The 19568-nt window shown below is 42.8% G+C and overlaps 2 protein-coding genes across 4 annotated transcripts; one reads left to right on the top strand and one right to left on the bottom strand.

The window, feature by feature from the left end:
* Window positions 1–202: 202 nt before the first annotated feature.
* Window positions 203–13255, top strand: mroh1 (maestro heat-like repeat family member 1). 3 transcript variants are annotated; one of them, XM_049729293.2, is made up of 45 exons: window positions 203–356; window positions 624–682; window positions 825–970; window positions 1616–1747; window positions 1830–1992; window positions 2171–2269; window positions 2358–2509; window positions 2579–2719; window positions 2889–2981; window positions 3239–3317; window positions 3525–3638; window positions 3730–3803; window positions 3887–4009; window positions 4241–4342; window positions 4424–4568; window positions 4680–4720; window positions 4816–4957; window positions 5111–5163; window positions 5455–5562; window positions 5622–5741; window positions 5967–6089; window positions 6164–6310; window positions 6542–6568; window positions 7311–7433; window positions 7580–7659; window positions 7814–7958; window positions 8017–8112; window positions 8469–8573; window positions 8642–8777; window positions 8860–8972; window positions 9043–9195; window positions 9260–9316; window positions 9397–9494; window positions 9572–9737; window positions 9806–9975; window positions 10049–10186; window positions 10529–10643; window positions 10711–10857; window positions 10925–10991; window positions 11114–11235; window positions 11301–11450; window positions 11527–11661; window positions 11768–11870; window positions 11939–12004; window positions 12085–13255. In XM_049729293.2, the coding sequence occupies exons 2-45, from the start codon at window positions 661–663 to the stop codon at window positions 12159–12161; spliced, it is 4908 nt and encodes a 1635-aa protein (XP_049585250.1). In that variant the 5' UTR covers window positions 203–356; window positions 624–660; the 3' UTR covers window positions 12162–13255. The 3 variants fall into 3 exon arrangements, with proteins under 3 accessions (XP_049585250.1, XP_049585249.1, XP_049585251.1); XM_049729292.2 differs by having other exon boundaries at window positions 3525–3644; XM_049729294.2 differs by lacking the exon at window positions 6542–6568 and having other exon boundaries at window positions 3525–3644.
* Window positions 13256–13541: 286 nt separating this feature from the next.
* On the bottom strand, window positions 13542–16099 carry LOC125974709 (cholecystokinin). Its single transcript, XM_049729483.2, has 4 exons — window positions 15857–16099; window positions 15000–15079; window positions 14530–14725; window positions 13542–14254 (listed from the first exon to the last, which is right to left on the bottom strand). The coding sequence occupies exons 1-4, from the start codon at window positions 15864–15866 to the stop codon at window positions 14118–14120; spliced, it is 423 nt and encodes a 140-aa protein (XP_049585440.1). The 5' UTR covers window positions 15867–16099; the 3' UTR covers window positions 13542–14117.
* Between the last annotated feature and the right edge of the window lie 3469 nt (window positions 16100–19568).

Here is a 19568-nt window from a genome sequence, read left to right as displayed (position 1 = left end):
AGCAACTTTTTCTCACCCTTCTATAGCGTCCAAAAGTATGAGAGCAACAACACAACATTTAGCTTTCAAACCTGAGACCATAGAAGACTAATAAGGCACATTAAATGAGTCACTAGGCCCAATTGGAAGAAATTGAATAGGAAAATAGTTGCAAGTCAGATGCAGTACGCCTACTCCTACGGTAGGGCGGCGCTATGCAAAAAATTGGCACTTGTGGGCGTGGCTGTGACGTCACACGGCTGATTAGTTCCTGCTGACCAGAAGCACATGATCGGACGTGTTTACACTTAAACACACAAACACGCAACGCTTCCTGTCAAACTTGGAGAAGGACAAGATTTTTTTCTTCAGAATTGGTAAGTAAAGCTATTAAACAGGCTCCGCGTTTTACTCTGTTGTTGTCTTAAGGACGTTTGCGGCTCTTCCGTAGCGGCAGCTAAAGCTAATAGGAGGAGGTGTTATTTTAATTTGTATTTTTTTACGTTACGTGTGAAAACAAACGCTTTTGAATTTTGTAGATTGTGTCGGATTTTGATATATAGTTGCAAACCCGCTTCGTCATACATAACGCTGGTAGGGAAGGATATCGTGAAATTGCAATTGATGTGTACTACACTGTGCAGGTCGCATTGAGCCCAGGAAACCAGCCCTCTGTCCACCATGGGCGAGACAGATGTGGAACGTGAGTTTTTTTCTCACTGAATGAGATTAATTAGCTTTCTTCATTGTACATTTTCTTTCAGACTGCAATATGTCTCTGCAGCTCTGCCTAATGCACTTGTAAGCCTTTCTAATGTTGTGATAAGCTTTGCATTTGACTCCAGAGGTGACCCTGGCTCTGCTCGACGCGGCCAATGATAAAGACTTTGAGGTCCAGGCTCAGGTGAGGAAGTCAATGCTGACTCTGGGAAATGAACAGCCTGACAGAGTGCTTGCCATGTGTCAGGACTACCTGCTAAAACACCCCAAGGTAACGCCACACTGAATCCTCATGATTACAAAACCATTTCCAAACCATTAGCCAAGTTTATACGCAGACGTTTTGAATCAAATCGCAATCCCGCTGAATCGAGTCCAATCGTTCCCTTTTCAAATAGAATCGTCATTGCGCCTCATGCAATTGCCATATGTTTTGAATTGTCTTTTATCGAAGCGATGCAAACCCCCACGGACTAAACAAACGGAGACAATTCGAATATTTCAGTTGGCACGTGCAGAGAAAAAGTGAGGATGTCCCGATCCAATCACATGATCAGAAAGTGGCCCCAATCACATGCTTATCAGCTGATCTGTGGCGTAAATATTGTCTTTCTGTAATCTGTGAACGCTCACAAAAAATGCAATAAAAGAAATGGTATAGTACAGTAATAGCTTCATTTTATTTTGCATGTTCCTTTTTCTTTTTTTTCTAGCACAATGATATGGATTGTGCTTCATGTGATTCTATTAGCGTCAATGTCACGGACGTGCATTCATCCACTATCGGCGGTGAAAGAACTCGGGAATTGAATGTGCGCGGCCGAAACAGCTTTGGTTTTGGAGCCATGTTGACCTGACTGACATGTGTATCATATTTGGAGGGACAGCAATCGTGCGGTGTTTTCTGTCTTACCAGTTGGTGGTGAGTCACAGAGTTGTGATTCTTCAAACAATTGAGCTGATTGTCAGCAGTCGAATAGACGCCATCTCTTACCCCAGAATCAAGAGCATCATCTCCTTGGCCTCAGATGAGATGACACGATCAAAGGTGGCCAATACGGTGACGGTTTTTTTTTTTTTTTTTTTTTTTGAAGTGAATCGTCAATTGTGTTTGTTTGTGTTTCCCAAAGGAAGTTGTTCCCGACTGGCAGCAGGCAGCCAGTAACATCCTGGTCGCTGTCGGCAACAAACACATCAATGACACCATGGAGGAGATACTGAGCAAGTTTCAACCTGGAATCTTGCCTCACTTTTTTGTGGTCCAGACCTTAGCCAACCTCTCTGATTCCAATGGTAGGAAACCAAGTCATTTTTCGCAAATGATCAATCATGTTTTGAATAAAACCTTGAGCAGAACAAAGAACGTAAAGCATGTTTGTTCAGGGTTGCAAATGTTGGCGAGATATACTACGTCAATAGTATCCCTCATTGAAATTAAACCGTATTTGTTTTTCTCCACACCTTTCTGTAGTTTATGGGATGGTGCCTTTCCTAAACGCCATTCTCGGCACCATGTTGCCTATGTTGAGCCTGACCAAACAAGACAACATGAAGTGGGTCTTCTCCTCAGGTATGCAAATTGGTCAAAAGAATTTCTTTTCAAGCAAGCAAAAGTTGCATCTTTCAACCGAACCCTGCTCTAATCGGCTTTCCTTCAGCTCTGTGCCATTTCAGCGACAGTATCTCCGAGTACCTTGCCAATCTGGACAAGGCTCCGGATCCCACGGTCAGGCAGGACACCTTCTCCAGTGAAATCTGTGCTGCCTTTGACATCCTGTTCAATAACTGGTTACAAAGCAGAGAATCAAAGGTAGGAAAGCGTTCCTCATCTTCCATATTCCAAAAACATCCGTTTCTTGTGTATGTGTGTGTCCATCAGTTGAGGCTAACGGTGGCTGAGGCAGTGGGCTCAATGTGCCATCTGATGGCTAGCGATAAACTGGAGGAACACATTCCCAAGCTCATCCCCGCCATTCTGTCCTTGTATAAGAAAACCAACGAGCACTACATCATTAGTAAGGTGAGCAACTTGCCTCACTTCACATTTTACAACAAGGCTTAGACTTTTTATTACCAAGCATCTTCATTCTTTTGCATTATGTCGCGTAGAACTATCGACCCTAACATAACAATTGATGTGGATGATCATTCTATTTGTAAGGCCTCCCTCCATGTTGTGTGTTTGATAGAGTCTTTGCCATGTTCTCGATGCTTCTGTTAACATGGGAAGCAGAGTGCTGGAGACTCAACTGGACAGTCTCCTCTTTGCGCTGCATCAGCAGGTAGGTACATTGTTCACAAAAGCCTTCTAGTGCTTAGGGGAAATAAAAGGTTCACCTCACTGACTTTGCCAATTCAAGTTTAATTTGACTGTATATGATCTTTTATGGACCCACACTATCATTTCATTGCACTCACAACAGGAGAGCAAGTCAAACATAGAACGTTTTGTGTCTTTTGAACTGCAATGCGACTTTAATGTCCCATGAGTAGACTTTTGCAAGATGATCATGTTTTGTTTTTTTTTTCCTCCCCTCAGGTGTCCACCTCTGTCGATTACAGTAACCCGCCGACGGTCAAGAACCACAATGAGGTTCTTCGTTGCTTCAGTCTGTTAGGTAGCGGAAAGTTTTTGGCTTGATATATAGATATTGTGTCGTATTTCTATGGAGTCACAAGAACAGTAACGTGAGTCCAATCCATTATATACATACATATGTCAGCCAACCAGTGTTGAGGATAATGGTATTATTTGTGAGGCCACACTTTTTTCATCTAAGCTAATTTGATTATGGAATTTGATGGTTGAATCTCTCTCTCTTTAGCCAAGGCCTTCCCAGATCGACTGGTCATGTTTGTTCTTCAGAGGCTGGAGAACAGCAATGAACGCAGTCGGCTTGGCTCCCTGGCTGTCTTGCGTCACCTCATCAACTCGAGCAGTGAGTGTGTGTGTATTTATTCAACATTCGCATGTATGACCTGAACATTTTCTGCGTTTAGAAATGTGACGCTATTGCATATGTGTTTCAGCGTCCATGATGGAGAGTAAGAAGCTTCTTATTCTAGCCAGCATCAGGCAACCAATGGCTGACCACAGTAACAAGGTGCGAACACGTGTGTGTGTGTGTGTATATGCATTGATAAAGTCAATTTGTCAGACAAGCGTCAAGTGTGTCTCTCCACTTAGGTTAAGAAGCGCGTGGTCCAGGTTATCAGTGCCATGGCCCATCATGGTTACCTGGAGTTGGATGGAGGAGAGTTACTAGTGCGATTCTTAGTTCAACACTGTGCATTACCGGACACATATCAGGTACAAGTGCTTTGCCTTGAAACATTTGAACACAGTTTATGTCAATACCATGAAATAAAAGCTAGAATTTTAAAATTGGATTTGCTATTTATCTTTTGAGCTGAAAGCCAACCTCAGTATATAACAACAAAAAAGGCTGCCGCTCCAATACTTTTGAAGGAGACTCCATCTTGAATGTTTGATTCATCATGTCACGAAAAGCCAACGCTTGTGTTCTTGTCGCATGGACAGAAAGCCGCAGCAGACCCAGAAGAGGTAACCAACGAGTCGCTGAGGACCATGTGCGACAGCACTCTTCATCTGCTGACAACAACTGTCGGACGTCTGGCTGATGTACAAGTGTCTCCGCTCCGTCCGTCCGTCCGTCTGATGTTGAGATTTGATTGCTGATTTGATTGACTTTGTTGTTTGTAGGTGCTTTGGCCCAAGCTGCTCTATTACATGAGCCCACCCCAGTACAGCAACGCCACCACTCCACTGTGTAAGAGTTTGATTGTACTCGGCAATAAAAAAAAAGACAACAAGGAAGCGAGCTTCAATATCGACTTTTCACAGGAGGGTAGGTGCCACAATTTTTGGCGTATCCTAGTAATCTTCTATTAAATATCTGTATATGCAATTTTGATGTACTTAATAGCTGGTGAAATCTTTTTTTTCTTCTCCCCTGTAGTCAATCTTCCTTCTCCTCAAGCACTGATGGTCAAACTGCTAGTAAGTACAAGCCCTCATGAAAAATGAAAAAGCTAACATTCTTGCTTTTAATTCTTTCATCTTAAATTGTTGTAAAAATGTTGTGCTGCTTCCAGGTGAATGCAGCTTTTCCATTCAATAGCAGAGGTCATGGAGCTCCATCACTCTCCCTGCTCCAGATCCTCTCTGTGAATATTCACCGCAACCTAGAAGCTGTTTGGGACCAAGAGATCCCTCCTCTCCTGACAGTACTGGAAGGTGGTAACATGTTTGCTGAGAGTACAAATTGAGCTCGCTCCATGAAAATCATTTTGTTTGTTCAGAGATGAAGAATGTGTGGTTTTTTTTTGTTTTTTTTTTTAATTGTTTGCATTATTTAAATTTCTGTCTTCTTTGCTGTTTGCTTTTCAGAGTCCACTGCAGAGAGCTTTGACAAGATAAGTTGGGATGAAAGTCTGTTGAAGGTGAGTTTTTTTAAAATTATTTTTGTGACATTATGTACACTACAGCAAGTTGAACACGAGAAATCAACAACATTCGGGTGTTTCCTCGACTCTGTTGTTCCCATTTGAACTAATGTAGGTGTATTTTCGGCTTCCATCAAAATACGGTTGACTTCATTTTATTGGTTAGTCCCCATTTGACAAATTATTGACCAATCTAAATTGTCAAAAATGTTTTGTACATGGCCGCCATGATGATCCTTTGTCAATATTGTTGTAACAAACCTAAGTTTGACTGAAACGCTTTTCCAGTTCCTGTCTAAGACTTTGGTGGCTGTTGACGATGACAAGTGGCTATGCCACTTTGCAACAGAAGCAACGACTTATCTTTCCACCTATAACAACGCTTTGGAGGAGAAGGTACGTGCCGACCAACGCTTTGAAACGGTTGCAACATCAAGTGATCTTTTTCTTGACAGAGTTTCCTGTATCAGTGTATCGGAGTCACCCTCCAGCATTCTTTTAATAAGGACTTTGTTAAAAAACAATTGCAAGAAATCCTCCTCACTGCACGACACAACGATGCGCTTGAAAGACAGGTACCATCAACTCAAGTATTCTATTCTCATGAGATGTTTTCAATCAATCTTGCAGTGAATTGACTTCTGAAAATCACATTTATAATCAAAGGACTGCCACTGAGGAAAAAAAATATTCTTTTTGAATGAATGCATCTTTTGTAGTCTATGAGCAGGAAAGAATAACATAAAGTTCTGGACCTCATTTGGATCTGAATAAATTAATTTGCTTTGTTGTTTGGTCAGGGTGTGGCTCTGGCCATTGGATTGTGCGCCAACAGCCATTTAGAGGGAACTCTGGCCAAGCTTGATGAGTTTGGAAAGTCTGATGCCTTCAAGAAATCCCCAAGTATCTTCAATCTTCTCAAAGTAAAAAGAACTTTTCTATTCATTTCAATTGAAATGATAAAGTCATCAGGTGAATTTTCAATTTCTGTCTTCAGGACCGTAATGATGTCGAACTGGAGAAAGTCAAAAGCACTTTAATCTTGTGTTATGGTCAAGTGGCTGTGCACGCTCCTCCGGAGAAGATCCTCAATCGCATTGATCAAGATATCCTTGGCTGCATCAGTAAACACTTCAACACCAAGGTCATACCAACACTGTGCTGCAAAATTCTAACTTTGTCTTTATCCGCAAAGGTTTCCGTTTTTGAAGTGTCAGTGTCGCCACACATGCATTGACGCTTTCGTAAAACTAAAAAAAAAAGAGAAAAAAATCTTTTGTTCTAAGATAACAGCAAAATCTTTCCAATCTAGTTTTTATTTTTGGGGATTGCTATTTGGGCTTGTGACTATATGACCTACCTCTATTTCATACAGGTTCTGGGAATTAAAGTAGAGACCAAGGTATCCATCATCAGCACAGGGCTAGAGGGACAATTTCCAAAGTGACCTTTCTTATTTTTTGCTGCTGGTCTTTTTCCCTTTTCTGGTGCGCACCCATTTGCAATGACAATGCTGACTTTGAAAGCTTCAAGGCAGATGCAACTTTTTAACACATTTGTCTCATTTTGTCAGCGGGATTGACACTATGATGGGAGCATTTTTTTGGGGGTTGCTAAAATGCTTCAAGCTTTTCTCAGTTGCTCACAAAACAATCCGTTTCCTTCATGGATCACTGTTGATGAACAAGAGCACTTTTGCTGTCGTAGCTTTCTCATTCAATTTCTAAAATTGCAATTCAGCTCCCTGAATGGCGAGCAAGCGGCTTTTCATGTTCTTTTTCACTCCTAACAAACTTTCTGGAGCAGGGAGGGCTGGCTGGCTAACTAACCTGGTCTAATCAACACTGATTTGGGGCCCTATTTTGGTTGCAAGCGCAAAAGTGCGGCCATGTTTGCGCCTGTCTACCACAATAGGGCCCATGTATCATCTCTTAATCTACAACAATGACAAATCAATCCTAATGTTGAGATCGTTGAGCTTGCTTTTGATTCTAAGAATTGACTTTGGCTTTGCTGTTTGTAAATGATGCTTCTGGCGGCGGCGGCGGTGGTGGCGGCATCCGCGTTTCAGTCTTCGCAATTCATTCTGTAAATTTGTGTCCCCTCACATTTTTCTCTCCGTTTTGTGTACCTGAAATTGTTAGGATCTGACAATGAAACTAAGTTTGATCCAGAGTGTTGGCCTGGTTGCCAAAGCTATCAGTGCGTGCGTCAAGAAACAAGGCTACGTCTTCTCTCGTAAACAAGAACTCATCGCTCTTATCCAGGTCAGTGAGCAACACTTAACGATGAATGGATGGACGGACGGATGCAAACTTTTCATTCTGAGTCATAAGTTTGGGCTAATGGTGCTCAACAACAAAGTAGAAGAGTACCTTCACTATTTGATTGCTTGATTTGTTGCCTCGGACAGGATTTTATTAAGGCGGAACCTGCCGATGGCCTTCGGACTTCAGTGCGCCACCTGGTGATGAGAACGTGTGCCCACCTAATGTATCCTCCAATGTTTGTCCAAGTAGACTAGCGATTGACATTTACAGTCCAAATAAAAAACATGCTTTGTTGAAAGAAACATAGCCGTGTGAGATTGAGTTGACTGCTTTGTCATTCCACAGAGTGTCTTTCCTTTGACCTTTTAGCGTTTCAGACCTCTGGACCCGGCGCTAAGCGAGAATGAGACTTTTGACTTGCTGAAGGTGTGCGTGAGCAGCGTGTTCTCCCTTCCGCCCGAGACGCACACTCCGGAAAAAATGACAAAAGACGAAGAAGTCCTAGACCCCAAACAGAGAAAGGTGAAGTTGTCAGCCCCGAAACAAAACCAGCATTTTTGTCAACATGTCATGTCTGCAGGCCTTGTACAAAGACACACTGTCTTCACTGCACGAGTTATTAAGCAGTGTGCTGGGCAAGGAGCCCACGCCCGATGCTTTACAGAGTGTCTTTAAGGTAGGACTTTCCTTCTCCCTCTACTTTGTACCATAGCCAATATTCGTAAACACGATTTATTGATTTCCTGAGCTCGGAATAAATGATGGATATCCATCCATTTCTATGAACAAGATGGTTTCCAACATGTAACATGGCCGCAATTTTGTGAGACATTCATTTTTTTAGAAAGAAATAGAACATCTTGCCACTTGTAAATGGGGAATGGACTGCGTTGAAAAGTTTTGGGTCACCCAGACAATTTAGTGATCATTAGTCTTTCCAATTTCAAAAGAGTTGTGCTGGATGCTGTGAGGTTTGCCTTACCCTCTGTTTCTCTTGAAGCTCTTAACGTCGTCATGTTATGTTCTCCGCAGCACGTGGAATGCGGGCTGACCTCGACACTGGACCACGAGAGAGAGCGAGCCATCTCGGCCACTGCTCACCTGCTGAATCACTACCTGGACAACATGACAGTAAAGGTGAGCAGGCTTTATTTCACCACATTCCTGTTTTTGCATGACGTAACTTTTGTCGCTCGCTCGTCAAGAACATGATGTCCTTCCACAACCTGGGAGCTCTGCTGGGTCGACTGTCTCCACGCTGCTCCGACCCTCAGCTCGTTGTGCGCGCTACGGCTATCGATTGTGTATACTTACTGCTTTATATCCAACTACGCTATGAAGGTGAAAAGTCCCTTTTATTTATATGGTCTATATTAGGATGTAATCATATGATTGTTCATTTCATTTCATTTTCTGAATTCAGGTTTTGCTCTTGACTATAAAGACGGCGCTGTGGAAGGGCTATTGCCCCTTAAAAGTCAACTAGAGAACCCGGACCATTCGGTTCTCTACAAGACATGTTTTGAGCTCACCAAGGTACGCCGTCCGTTTCAGCACTTAGCAGCAGCAATGTTGTCATACTCATCATGCGCCATGTTTTCGTCAGGTGATGAGTAAGCGTCTGCCTCAGCAGCAGATGACCACGTTGGTGTTCATGTTGTTCGAGGGCCTGGTTGACAGTCAAACAAACTGTTGCAGAGCTTCATCTGTCATCCTCAACACGTTGTTGAAGAACAGAGGAGGGGGACTACAAGAGATGGTAGCTCGTCTCACGCTTGCAGGCAGTTGATTGGAAATTCTCATGAAGTTTTCTTCGTGCCCAGGTACCAGAGATGCTGGAGATGCTTCATGTGCGACTGCAAAGCATCACTGAGGAGCAGGTAGGCCGAGGCCATTTCTTACCTTATATCGCATGCTATGCACGACGACGATGATGATGATGATGTGCACATGCGTTTAGGTGAGAGTGGCAGTTGGGCAGACGGTGCTAATCATGGCCTCCCAACATCTCCAGACCGTTCTTAATACACTGGCTAACCAACCACTACCATATGACAGGTAGTCCACTCCAACTGGCAAGCCCTCACATTGTCGCTGTCAGTGCGTTGTTCTACTCGTAGTTCCTGTCTTTTCAGCTGGACCAGCGAGATGTGGATGGCTTTGGGAGCAGACCCCATAGTGGCCCATCAAATCATAGAGATAGTGATGGAGAAACTTGCCGTCATGGCGCCCTATGTGGACAAGAAAGAGTCGATGATCAGAGGAGGAACAACTAAGGTGGCTACTAACAAGCCACTAGCTGTAAGTGACAAACACCTTGCATCGTGCGTTTCAAATATGAATGGATATGACTTTTCTTTTTTCTTCAGATGACATGCGGTCTGAAGGAATTGTTATTAAATGGCCAGAGCCAGGAGCCGGCGCTAAGCAAGTTTTCTCAGCTCTTCTCCTGTCTCCTTGTCCGACTGGCGTCGAGCGTGGGCGTCTCTGCGCCAAAGGACAACGCCACCAAACGCAGCGCCGCCATCCACGTTGCAGGGTTAGCATATTTGGTGCCCGCCGCGTCTTTGTCGCCTATCTGACTCATAGTTTTGCCTTTTTGGTGTGTCCAGAGTTGCGGCTGATGCGCTGAGAATCTTGCTAGCGAGAGCTCAGTTGGATGAGGTGTTGAAAAGACTAGATGAGGAGAAAGCTTGGGACGCAATCAAGGAACAGAATGCACATATAACTGGAGTAACGCTACTAGCAAGGTAAACACACATTGTATGTTTTAGCGCTATTTTCGGACAAAATACATGAAATTTACGGTTGAAATGGATTTTTTGGGGGTCAAATATTCTTTTGAAATTGGTGCTTGCAACATGTTCAAAAAAAAAAAGGCCCATGTTTGCCACTGTGTGATATCACATTTCCTGTCGGGAATAGAATTGCTCGTATAATTCTTTCCCGTCCTTAAATGATGCGTTTTTTTGCGCCATGCATTTTTAGCGGGAGACAGGTTTGCACTTTTGCAAGGCAGCTTTATTTAGCACACGTCATAAACAACCTCTGCCCAAGAGCGCTCAATAAAAATATATTTCCGTTGTCAACAGGGCGATGGCGAAACATGCCGGTCCCAGGTTACCCGCCATCGTTGAGTGTTTATGCCCTTCCTTGAACAACATTTACGAGTGTCAGCGGATCACCGTCACGGCTTTCTTCTCTGAGGTGATAGATAGCTTGCACATTTTCCACCAAGTTGTCTTGTGAAGCAAATGGTTCGCTCTCTTGCCAGCTCTTGAACCATCACGTGGCTACGGAATTGATGTTTATCGACGTCTTAATGAATAACATGATGGAAAGGATAGCGGATCCTTGCTGCACCGTCCGCATGTTGGCCGTGCGAGGTCTGGGCAATATAGCTGTCGGATCCCCCGAAAAGGTAACGCCGTCCGGCAAACCGACGCTGCTCCAACTAAGTTCACTCATCGGCACGTTCTTCTCTGCAGGTGAACAAATATGCCAAAGAACTGCTGGCAGCCATGAGTTCAGGCATGGAGGAGAAAGATGACCCAGGTAATTGCTACGTGGCACAACCTCTCAGGATGGCCGCTTGACTCGTCTCTCTTCTAATCTTGGTCTTCTGAACCGCAGTTTGTCTCGTTTTTGATTTTGCTGCCGTGCGATCTTTTGCGTAGGCAAGCTGATTATTCTGGAGGCAATGTCGGGTCTGTCCAAAGTTCTGCTCTACCTGGACAAGAAGAATGTCCACCTACTCGTGGTTTATATTTTCATGAAGATCAAACCGTTTTTAGAGAGCGTGAGTTGAGTCTTCTTTGTCTATCTGATGGTATTGTGAGTTGTCTAATATTTGCGGCCATCCAGGACAATGATGACATTCGCTGCGCTTCCATTCACCTCATGGGGAAACTGTCCAAATTTGGCTCCGGGGAGCCAATATTCAAGGACCAGATCCACAACGTTCTGGTCAGCCTGCTTTTACACCTGGTTGACCCAAACGCACATGTGGTCAAGGTCCGCAAGCCTTCGCGAGAAGCTGTCGCTCGGCAAGGCGGAACAATTTGTCCTACAAATGTGTTTTGGTTTCCAGGCATGCAAGTATGCCATGCGTGTGTGCGCGCCCATGGTGGGCTCGGAGCAGATCACGGCCATGTTTCAGAACCACCTCCATGAGGACAAGAGCTTGCACTATGGCGAGTTCATCAATGATCTCACCAAGTATCTGGTGAGGCAGACACACAAGATCTTGAGGAATAGATTTTGTTTGGGGAGCATTGCTTACATGTGAAAATATCCATCCCATCATGAGACTATGTTTGGTATTTTTGTAGATCCAAGACTTTCCAGGCATGCTGAATTTCTACCACATCTCCGTTCTCCAGTTCTTCAAGAGCAATTGGTCGGAAGTCCGAGCAGGAGCTGCAATGTTCATCGGTACGGCTGCAGCAGTTGACTCACTTTCCTGAAATGAAGCCTTTATCATCTTTTGATGTGTTTATCAGGGTTTCTACTGGGGAACCTTCCAGAGGAGCATTACGCTCACCTCAACATGGGTACCATCACTCAAGGTGAGGCAGCTTTCACATGCCTCTTTTCAATTGAATGTGCCGAGGCTCGACTTTGTGCGTGTGTGTGTGTGCGCTCGCAGGCCTCGTGATGCTGCTCCAAGATCCCGACCCCGTGGTCCGAGTGAAGGCTGCCGAGGCCATGGGACGTTTCCACTGATGCCTGTCGCCAAATTGCCGGCAAGTAGTCGCTCGGCCATTTGGACATGTGTTGCTTTGGTGACCATGTTTCCACACTTCACCTATGCTACATAACAAGTGTTCGTTTCTTGCTATATTAGTATTTTAGCAACCAAAGATAAGTCGTTTGTAGCAGAGGCATGGCAGTGACGTATACCGGTCACACGCACACGTGCATTTTTTTTTTTTTTTTTTACTATAAATATAAAGAATTATGTTTATAAGAATTTCAAAAGGTTTCTTTAGATATTGTCTGGGGTACTAGATTTTGTTGAATGTGTGTGCGTGTTTGGTAAAGTGCGAGCACCGTGTTTATTTTAAAGAACACATATCAGAATATTTCAAGTCTCCACATGAATTGACTTTTATATTTAGTCGTCGGCAGGCAAATCAACTGCTTCTGTACATGTGTCAACTTTTTTTGACTTGGCTCTTTGGCCTTAAAGTTGTGAACAATTCCTTCCATTCCTACGTCCATTTTTTTTTTTTTTGAATGATCTCCTTTAATAAAATTTCATTTCTCCGGCACATTCATCAATCATTGTAATATAGCAGCATTGTGACATTTGAGAATGGCTCCTGCTATGCAATCAAATGTCCCAATTCAGATAGAAAATATAAATGCTCACTGAACCCTTTAATGTTACCTGAATCAATTGTGCCAAAATGTCTTTTTTCACAACATTTCTATTTGATGATCGACGTGTATTTTTGTTTCCCGTGTTACATGTACAGCTGGTTGTACCTTATCCTTGTCAATATATGATCAAGTGAAAATTGCTAATTCTATCCGAGCACTTCAGCAATTTCTTCAGGCACTTTTTGGCTAAATGTACCTCTAATTAGAATGAGTCTTTTGTTTTAGCAGCTTAGAAATGATGTCCATATGGACTTTCGTGTTCACTATATTATGTACATTTTGGGGCAAGGTTCCTTCGGTGTGTATTACATAATGTCTTATTGCAAATGGCTCACTGTGTGGATGGTTGGGGGGGGAGAGAGGTACGTCTACAGTGTTAATAATAAGTATCAATCGTGCCAATAAGACACGATAAATAAAGAGATAAATCAAGAGATGTATTGTAATTGTATCATTTCTTTTGTATAAGGTTGCTGACACTCACATTTGGATTGTTACAAGATATTATATCGGACATTACGTTCAGATTTTTGTAAAAATAAACCGGCCAGTTGACCAAGTGAACTAGCGAGCAAGACAATAAAAAGAATAGAGAGATGCGCGGTGCTGTGACTAAGTCCATTTGAAGTTTTTTTGCCCCATTGCCAAGGGCAATAAAAGTTTGAGCTGTGACAAGTCAAATGTAATATTCTACTGTTAAAAAGTTGGAAGGAACCCAGAGACAAGACACAAATTGTTTTAATGAGATGATCATAGATTAAGATACATAAAAAGCTGTGGGGCTTTATGTTGTGTTGAAAAAAGTGTTTCAAGATTTGCAGCAGTATTTATTGATTTACACTAATCAATATACAGTTAGGCCAAAATCATTTCAAAGGCTGACAGTGATTTGGGAAATAGGCAATGGCAAAAGAGTCTTTTTATAGGCTATACACGCATAGATGCTATTTTTTTCATTATTATAATTCTTTTTTCTCAAAACAACCATATCCAATGTGATCGAATGCTCAAGATTATATCCAAATAATCATGAGCCAAAGCACATCCCAAATCAGGGCTACGATTACTTTTCTATAAAGTAAAACATAACAACGAAACACCGAATATTGCGAATTATGTCCATTAGCGAATGTAAGCCAACTTCGGAGCATCTTTTGCCACGATCTTGTCATTGACTTCAAATCTTCATCTTATGCAATAGTGTGAATCATTTTGGTATGCCCGTGTCACATTTGGCCACAGATGGAAGGAGAGAGAGAGAGAGCGAGAGAGAGAGAGAGAGAGTGAGACGTGCCTTTAGGAATATTCCAAGGCCTCTGCACTGCGCCTCCCAAAGTCCATCCAGCCCTCGTAATCTCGGTCTTTTATCCTGTGCTCAGCCGCGAGGCCGCTGGCTCTGCTGGCGATGGAGGATCTGCTTTGGTGGAGCATGCCTAGAAGACAAGCAACAGAGCGTGCGTCAACTTGACACGGCTTTCACAACTTCCGTCCGATGCTGTTGCCTTTGTTACGCAGACAGAAAAATCTCAAGGTACGTACGCACGCCTTGAAACAAAAGTTGCAGTGTGAATGAAATGTGTCCGTGTTTAGTTGAGGTACAAATGGAAAGCAGTGGATACACAAGTAGGCCAAAGCCCTGTCTAATCCAAGAAAGTAGTGCTTTGCCGCCCTCTTGTGGCATGGATTCTAAGCGCTTGCCATCACGCACCTTTCCTGGAGAGGAGTCTGAGCAGGAGCTGGCTGAGCATGTCGAAAGCCTCCGTGTCTTCGTGTGGGCTTTGCTTGTTGTAGTTGGCTTGCTGGTCCACGGGGGGAAGCGCTCCAGCAGAGCGGCGCTGGCGCGTGCCGTTGTACCACGCCACCGCCGCCGCCGCCGCCTTGCCGTCAGATCTGTCGGCTGTTATCTGGAAGAGAGGCGCAGACTCCACTATACGTGCTTTGTGTGCGCCTTTCCATTCCAATGCAACTTTTTTTTGGGGAGCAACTTTCTCTCTGAAATGAGATGTGTCCAAATTCTCATTTGACTGACGTAGTCCAAAAGATCCGAAGCCAGAACACCAGAAGAAATCTCTCTCTCTCTTTCCTTTGTAGACATAATGTGACCGCACCACAAAGGAAAAGCATCACAGCTGCCCGGAGGTCTTAATACTGATGCTGAGCTGAGTGTGTGTGACTTACAAGGGATTGTGAGGGAAGACTCAGCGAGACCTTGGACACGGCAGCCAGCAACACGACCACACAGATGATGACGTTCATGCCTGCAGGCAAGAAGTGAGGGTAAAACACGGACTTAATAATTTTAGACGCCACTTAGTTTGCATGCAAGAACAATCAGGTCATCTTATTGCACAGATACGCAGAATGTAAAGTGCAGTGTCAGCAGGAAACTAACAACCAATAATCTATATTTTCTTAATTTGCTCATGTGTTCTTTGTCTATATTTATCATGTCATCCTTGACAGGGATACATTAGTAGTTAGTTCATCAGTAGGAAGAAAATGCTAAACAGTCTGACAAGACAATAGTTTGGAGCGAGGGATTTATCGATTCCAGATCCATTAAAAGATAATCATTGCCTTTTTCTCAAACATTGCATACATGGAAATGAAATTCAAAGCTTGTGTGTCTTTTCTCTGTGACACAATGGGGATGACGTAAATAGTCATTCTTTCAATGCTAATATGATTCCTGTCACATTCAAATGGTTGTTAAGGTGGGCTTGCTCTCTTCACCTTCCTCTTCTTCTCTCCATCTACATTTTTAAACAATCACTAACTCATAAGATGTGTGGATGGATCCTTTTAAATGTTAAATATTTGTTTCTATGGTTCAAAAAACTGCAATCAATCTGAATACCTTGACTGAATTTGAATTCAATTAATTGGAACATTATGCTCATGTTGACATTCGGCATGCTTCTATATTACTAATGTGTCATGTCAACTCGACTTAAAGATAAATAAATGAAAAGAGCAATACAGACAAAAAATAGCTGACATAAATATTGTTGTAGAAATTTCTTTGCGATACTTACCTGCAGCCATCAGTGCTGACCAAGACGTTTGCCTCGGCGCTCAGCTTGTGAATGCATGATGGAGACGACGCAACGTTTTATATACACACACACGAAGGAAGGAAGGGAGGAAGGAAGGAAGGAAGGAAGGTGGGGCCAAGCCAAGTAGGAGGAGCCTTTCTGGCACCCGAACCCAAGACGAGTGACGCATGTGAACACGCCAAAACGGCATAAATCAGGTCTTGGATTGAAGCTTCAATTTGTTTTCCAAATGTTTGCCCTTCCAATTTCACCCAGGGCCAATGAAAGCGGCAGGAATTGCTGACCACCACGTGGCCTCTGCTGTGTCATAAACCAAATAGATTCATGTGTTGAAGTTCAGACCAAATGAGCCCAAAGACAATCGGAATGGAATCGACACTTTTTCTTGTGTCGGATGCTCACACAGATTGTCTCCAATAAGCTGTGTGTGTGTTTGTTGAATCGGCTCCTAAGATCACAATCATCTTATTTGACCAACGTAATGTGACTGAAATGGAAAAAAAAATGCAAGTCAATTGAGATGGAATCCTTTTCCAGATGTCATTGTCCAAATTTGACGTGTTTTGTTGTTGTTGTGCAGAAGATAGAAAGCAAAAGCAAAAGCAAGAGCAAGAGAAGTGGCTTGCCTGTAAAATGGTCAAAGCCGCAGAGTGCAGCAGGTTTTGGTGGTGTCCTCGTCCTAATGTGATGTCGTGGCTGTGGTTTTTAAAAGCTTTCAAGTGACTGCTGGAGCTCAAGCATCAATCAATGCCTGACATCTTTAGTCACACCATTCACTCACTTGATATTGCTCTTCAGGCCATTTGTATTCCTTGTCGTCTTTTCTGACTGCATTCTTGCAGTAGGTGTGTGAGGTTAAGCCATTTTCCAATTGTACTGGTGCTCTGGAGCAGCTCCAAGCTTTTCAAACATGGACAGCAAGCGTGTTAATGAGGCTAAGATGAGCTGAATCTTCCTGTCATGTGCAACTGCTCTCATTCAACTAGGTATGCTGTCAATGGCACCTGCACCTGTCTGTTTTATTGTCACCAAGTCATTCGATACTATCGAAAGGAGCACATGATTTCAGGACGTCCCTTCGTGTCGCTTTTATGTCCAAGAGACCAAACTGGTTGCTTGCCAGTTAGTCAAAGGGACACATGGACAAAGTAAGCCAAGTCATGCAGGACGGGAAGGCCAGAGATGAACGAGCAAGGCAACAAATGAAGAAAATGCACTTTGCCGAGTTTCATTACCAAGGCGGCTGGCTCCTAAATGAATTGTGTTGACAGCAAACTCCTTTTCATTTTCTTTGCTCAACTTGTGCCTCAAATGTAGGAAAGCTTTTTGGTCAGATTTTTGTGTCTCAGTTTATTGATTGGAGAAATCACATTTTCATGATTTAATCTGGCCTTCAACTCAGAAGTGGACCGGGTTCCACTCTGGAAGGAATTTCAAACTAGGCTTTTAAACTAGGGTTAGAATTTGAAGTGTTACAATCCGCCACCGTGGAATCCGACTTCTCAGGACGGTGGTGTAAGTGCGATTTCATTGCAGGGTGACAAATTCAAGTAATATTACAGCCACGGAATTGCTCCACTATATCTTTCATTGTCTTCAGTCTGGCCACAATTGAATTCAACCACAAGCAAATTCAATAAGACCAAGTATACGTATTCCTTTTTTGATACAAGTAGAAAAGTGTGACGCATGACCTTAATTCATTTCATCCTGGTCATAACATGAAAAAGAGGAGACATTCCAAATAACGCCAAGCCATTACAACCCTTTCTTCATTTTTGCTCGACTGTGCTGCCCCTGCAAAATCAAACATGATCATTGCTATTGAACATAACGCTGGATCATCCGTTGCTTCAAATTGAAATGTGCATGCCACAACAAAACCAAATTAATTCATAGCATTTTTACATCCTCCAGCAATAGCAAGAAACAACAACTACTAGCACCAATATGTGGTTTGGGGAGAAAGAAGAAAGCCTTGTGTCTTTTTGTGCTGGTAGATGAAATTGCACCCACTGTAATATGTTGCTTGCGGATCTTACTTCATAACTCTGGCTGACAAGGGTGAGACCCCCAAAGTCATGCATCACCCTGGATTGATCTCCTTTGACAAATAATATTCATAAATAATATAGACATGTTTTCAGGCAAAAGAATGTTTTCTACCTGCTAGTCTCTCTCTCAAGCGGGGCTCCAAGAAATCCACAAGTTCTTGCATGATGTACTTCCATTTGGCACCTGACAGCTTCCATGATGTATTATGATTCGCCATTAGCGGCCGACCGACCGACCGACCGACGATGTAATCTCCTGGCACAAGTCGTTAGCCGCGCGCCAACTAAGCGCTGATTTGTCACAACACCATTGTGGCCTTCCAGGAAGACATTCCAAGCGTCATTTGCAACTTTTTCACATTTACAAAGGGCTGATGTGAAATACACAAATGAAATCCGTCCTTTGGGAATCAACAATGATTTGATGTCATGTCTACGGGAATAGCAATTGCAATTCTGTGTTCTAATAGAAATGTTCGACCATATTTGGTAATATTACAAAGAAAAAACCGACTTGGCGCTTGCTTTGTGTGCAAGTCATCAGTCAGCTGTAGTCAAAGTGAAACTGCTTCGATTCGATTCAAATGACAGCATGCTCCGATGAGAATGTGCGTGTTTTCAAAAAAGCATCTCAACTCATCACACGTGCAAGTCAAAGCATTTTTGGATTCCAAAGTGACCAAATAACAAGCCAATAAATAAGATAGTCTTTACCTTTTCGGAATTAAATGGACAGTAAATATCAAATGATAGGAATGCACATTCACATGGACCTGTTTTTTTCCTCTTGACATGATTAATAATCATCATGTATGCACACATGCGCACATTGCTACCTGCAATTTCCACAGACTATTAGCATAATGGCTTCCTGGGAGAACGGGTAAAGCTTATTAGTAAACAAGCCCGGACCCATAAATCACATTTAATACTATTGAATTTTTTTTTTTTATTCGCGTTAATCACACACTATGTCGTCGTCTGTGATGCGGAGCATGTTTCTGTTTGTTTGTTCAACACAAAGTCAATGACCTGGAAATAAAGGGAGGAGAGGAAATATTGTATTATTTGCTGTTGACTCAACATCTTTAGTTGTTGACTGAGGATTTGAAATGAGATCAAGCGCACATGTATTCAAGCGCAAATGGACTGGAAATGATTTGTTGAGTGGCGCTCCAAATATGTGGCTTGATGATGCTTGCGTCAGATCCACTGGATTTAATGTTTAGCTGAATTTGTGCTCATAGTGGATTGGAGAGTTGTTGTAAGGACTGGGGTCAAAGGTTTTTAACTTGAAACTGAAAACATGATGAAAAATAAGAATAATTGTAGGAAATGTTTTTTTGGGTTGAAAATAATTTGCCTTCACTTTGGTCATTCCTTTGTTTTATATTTTTTCTGTTTCAGATTTATTTGTCAGTTTCAGATATTTTTTCAGTTTCAAGTACCAAGTGAGGTGGTGATCGCTCGGATCCTCCTCCAGCAGGAAGCGAAGCAAAGGCAAGTTACCGCTTATGACGTGCTAACCAGTACGTCTCGCTATTGTTTCGAACTTGATTGAAATGGAATTTTGAGCCACTATTGAGTGAAAAGCATCTGGACGAGATGGCCTCATCTAGTTGAAATGTAATGAAGCT

Source organism: Syngnathus scovelli, chromosome 9, assembly GCF_024217435.2.
Source record: "Syngnathus scovelli strain Florida chromosome 9, RoL_Ssco_1.2, whole genome shotgun sequence".
NCBI classification, from domain to species: Eukaryota; Metazoa; Chordata; class Actinopteri; order Syngnathiformes; family Syngnathidae; genus Syngnathus; species Syngnathus scovelli.
This window is presented reverse-complemented; position numbering and strand designations above follow the sequence as displayed.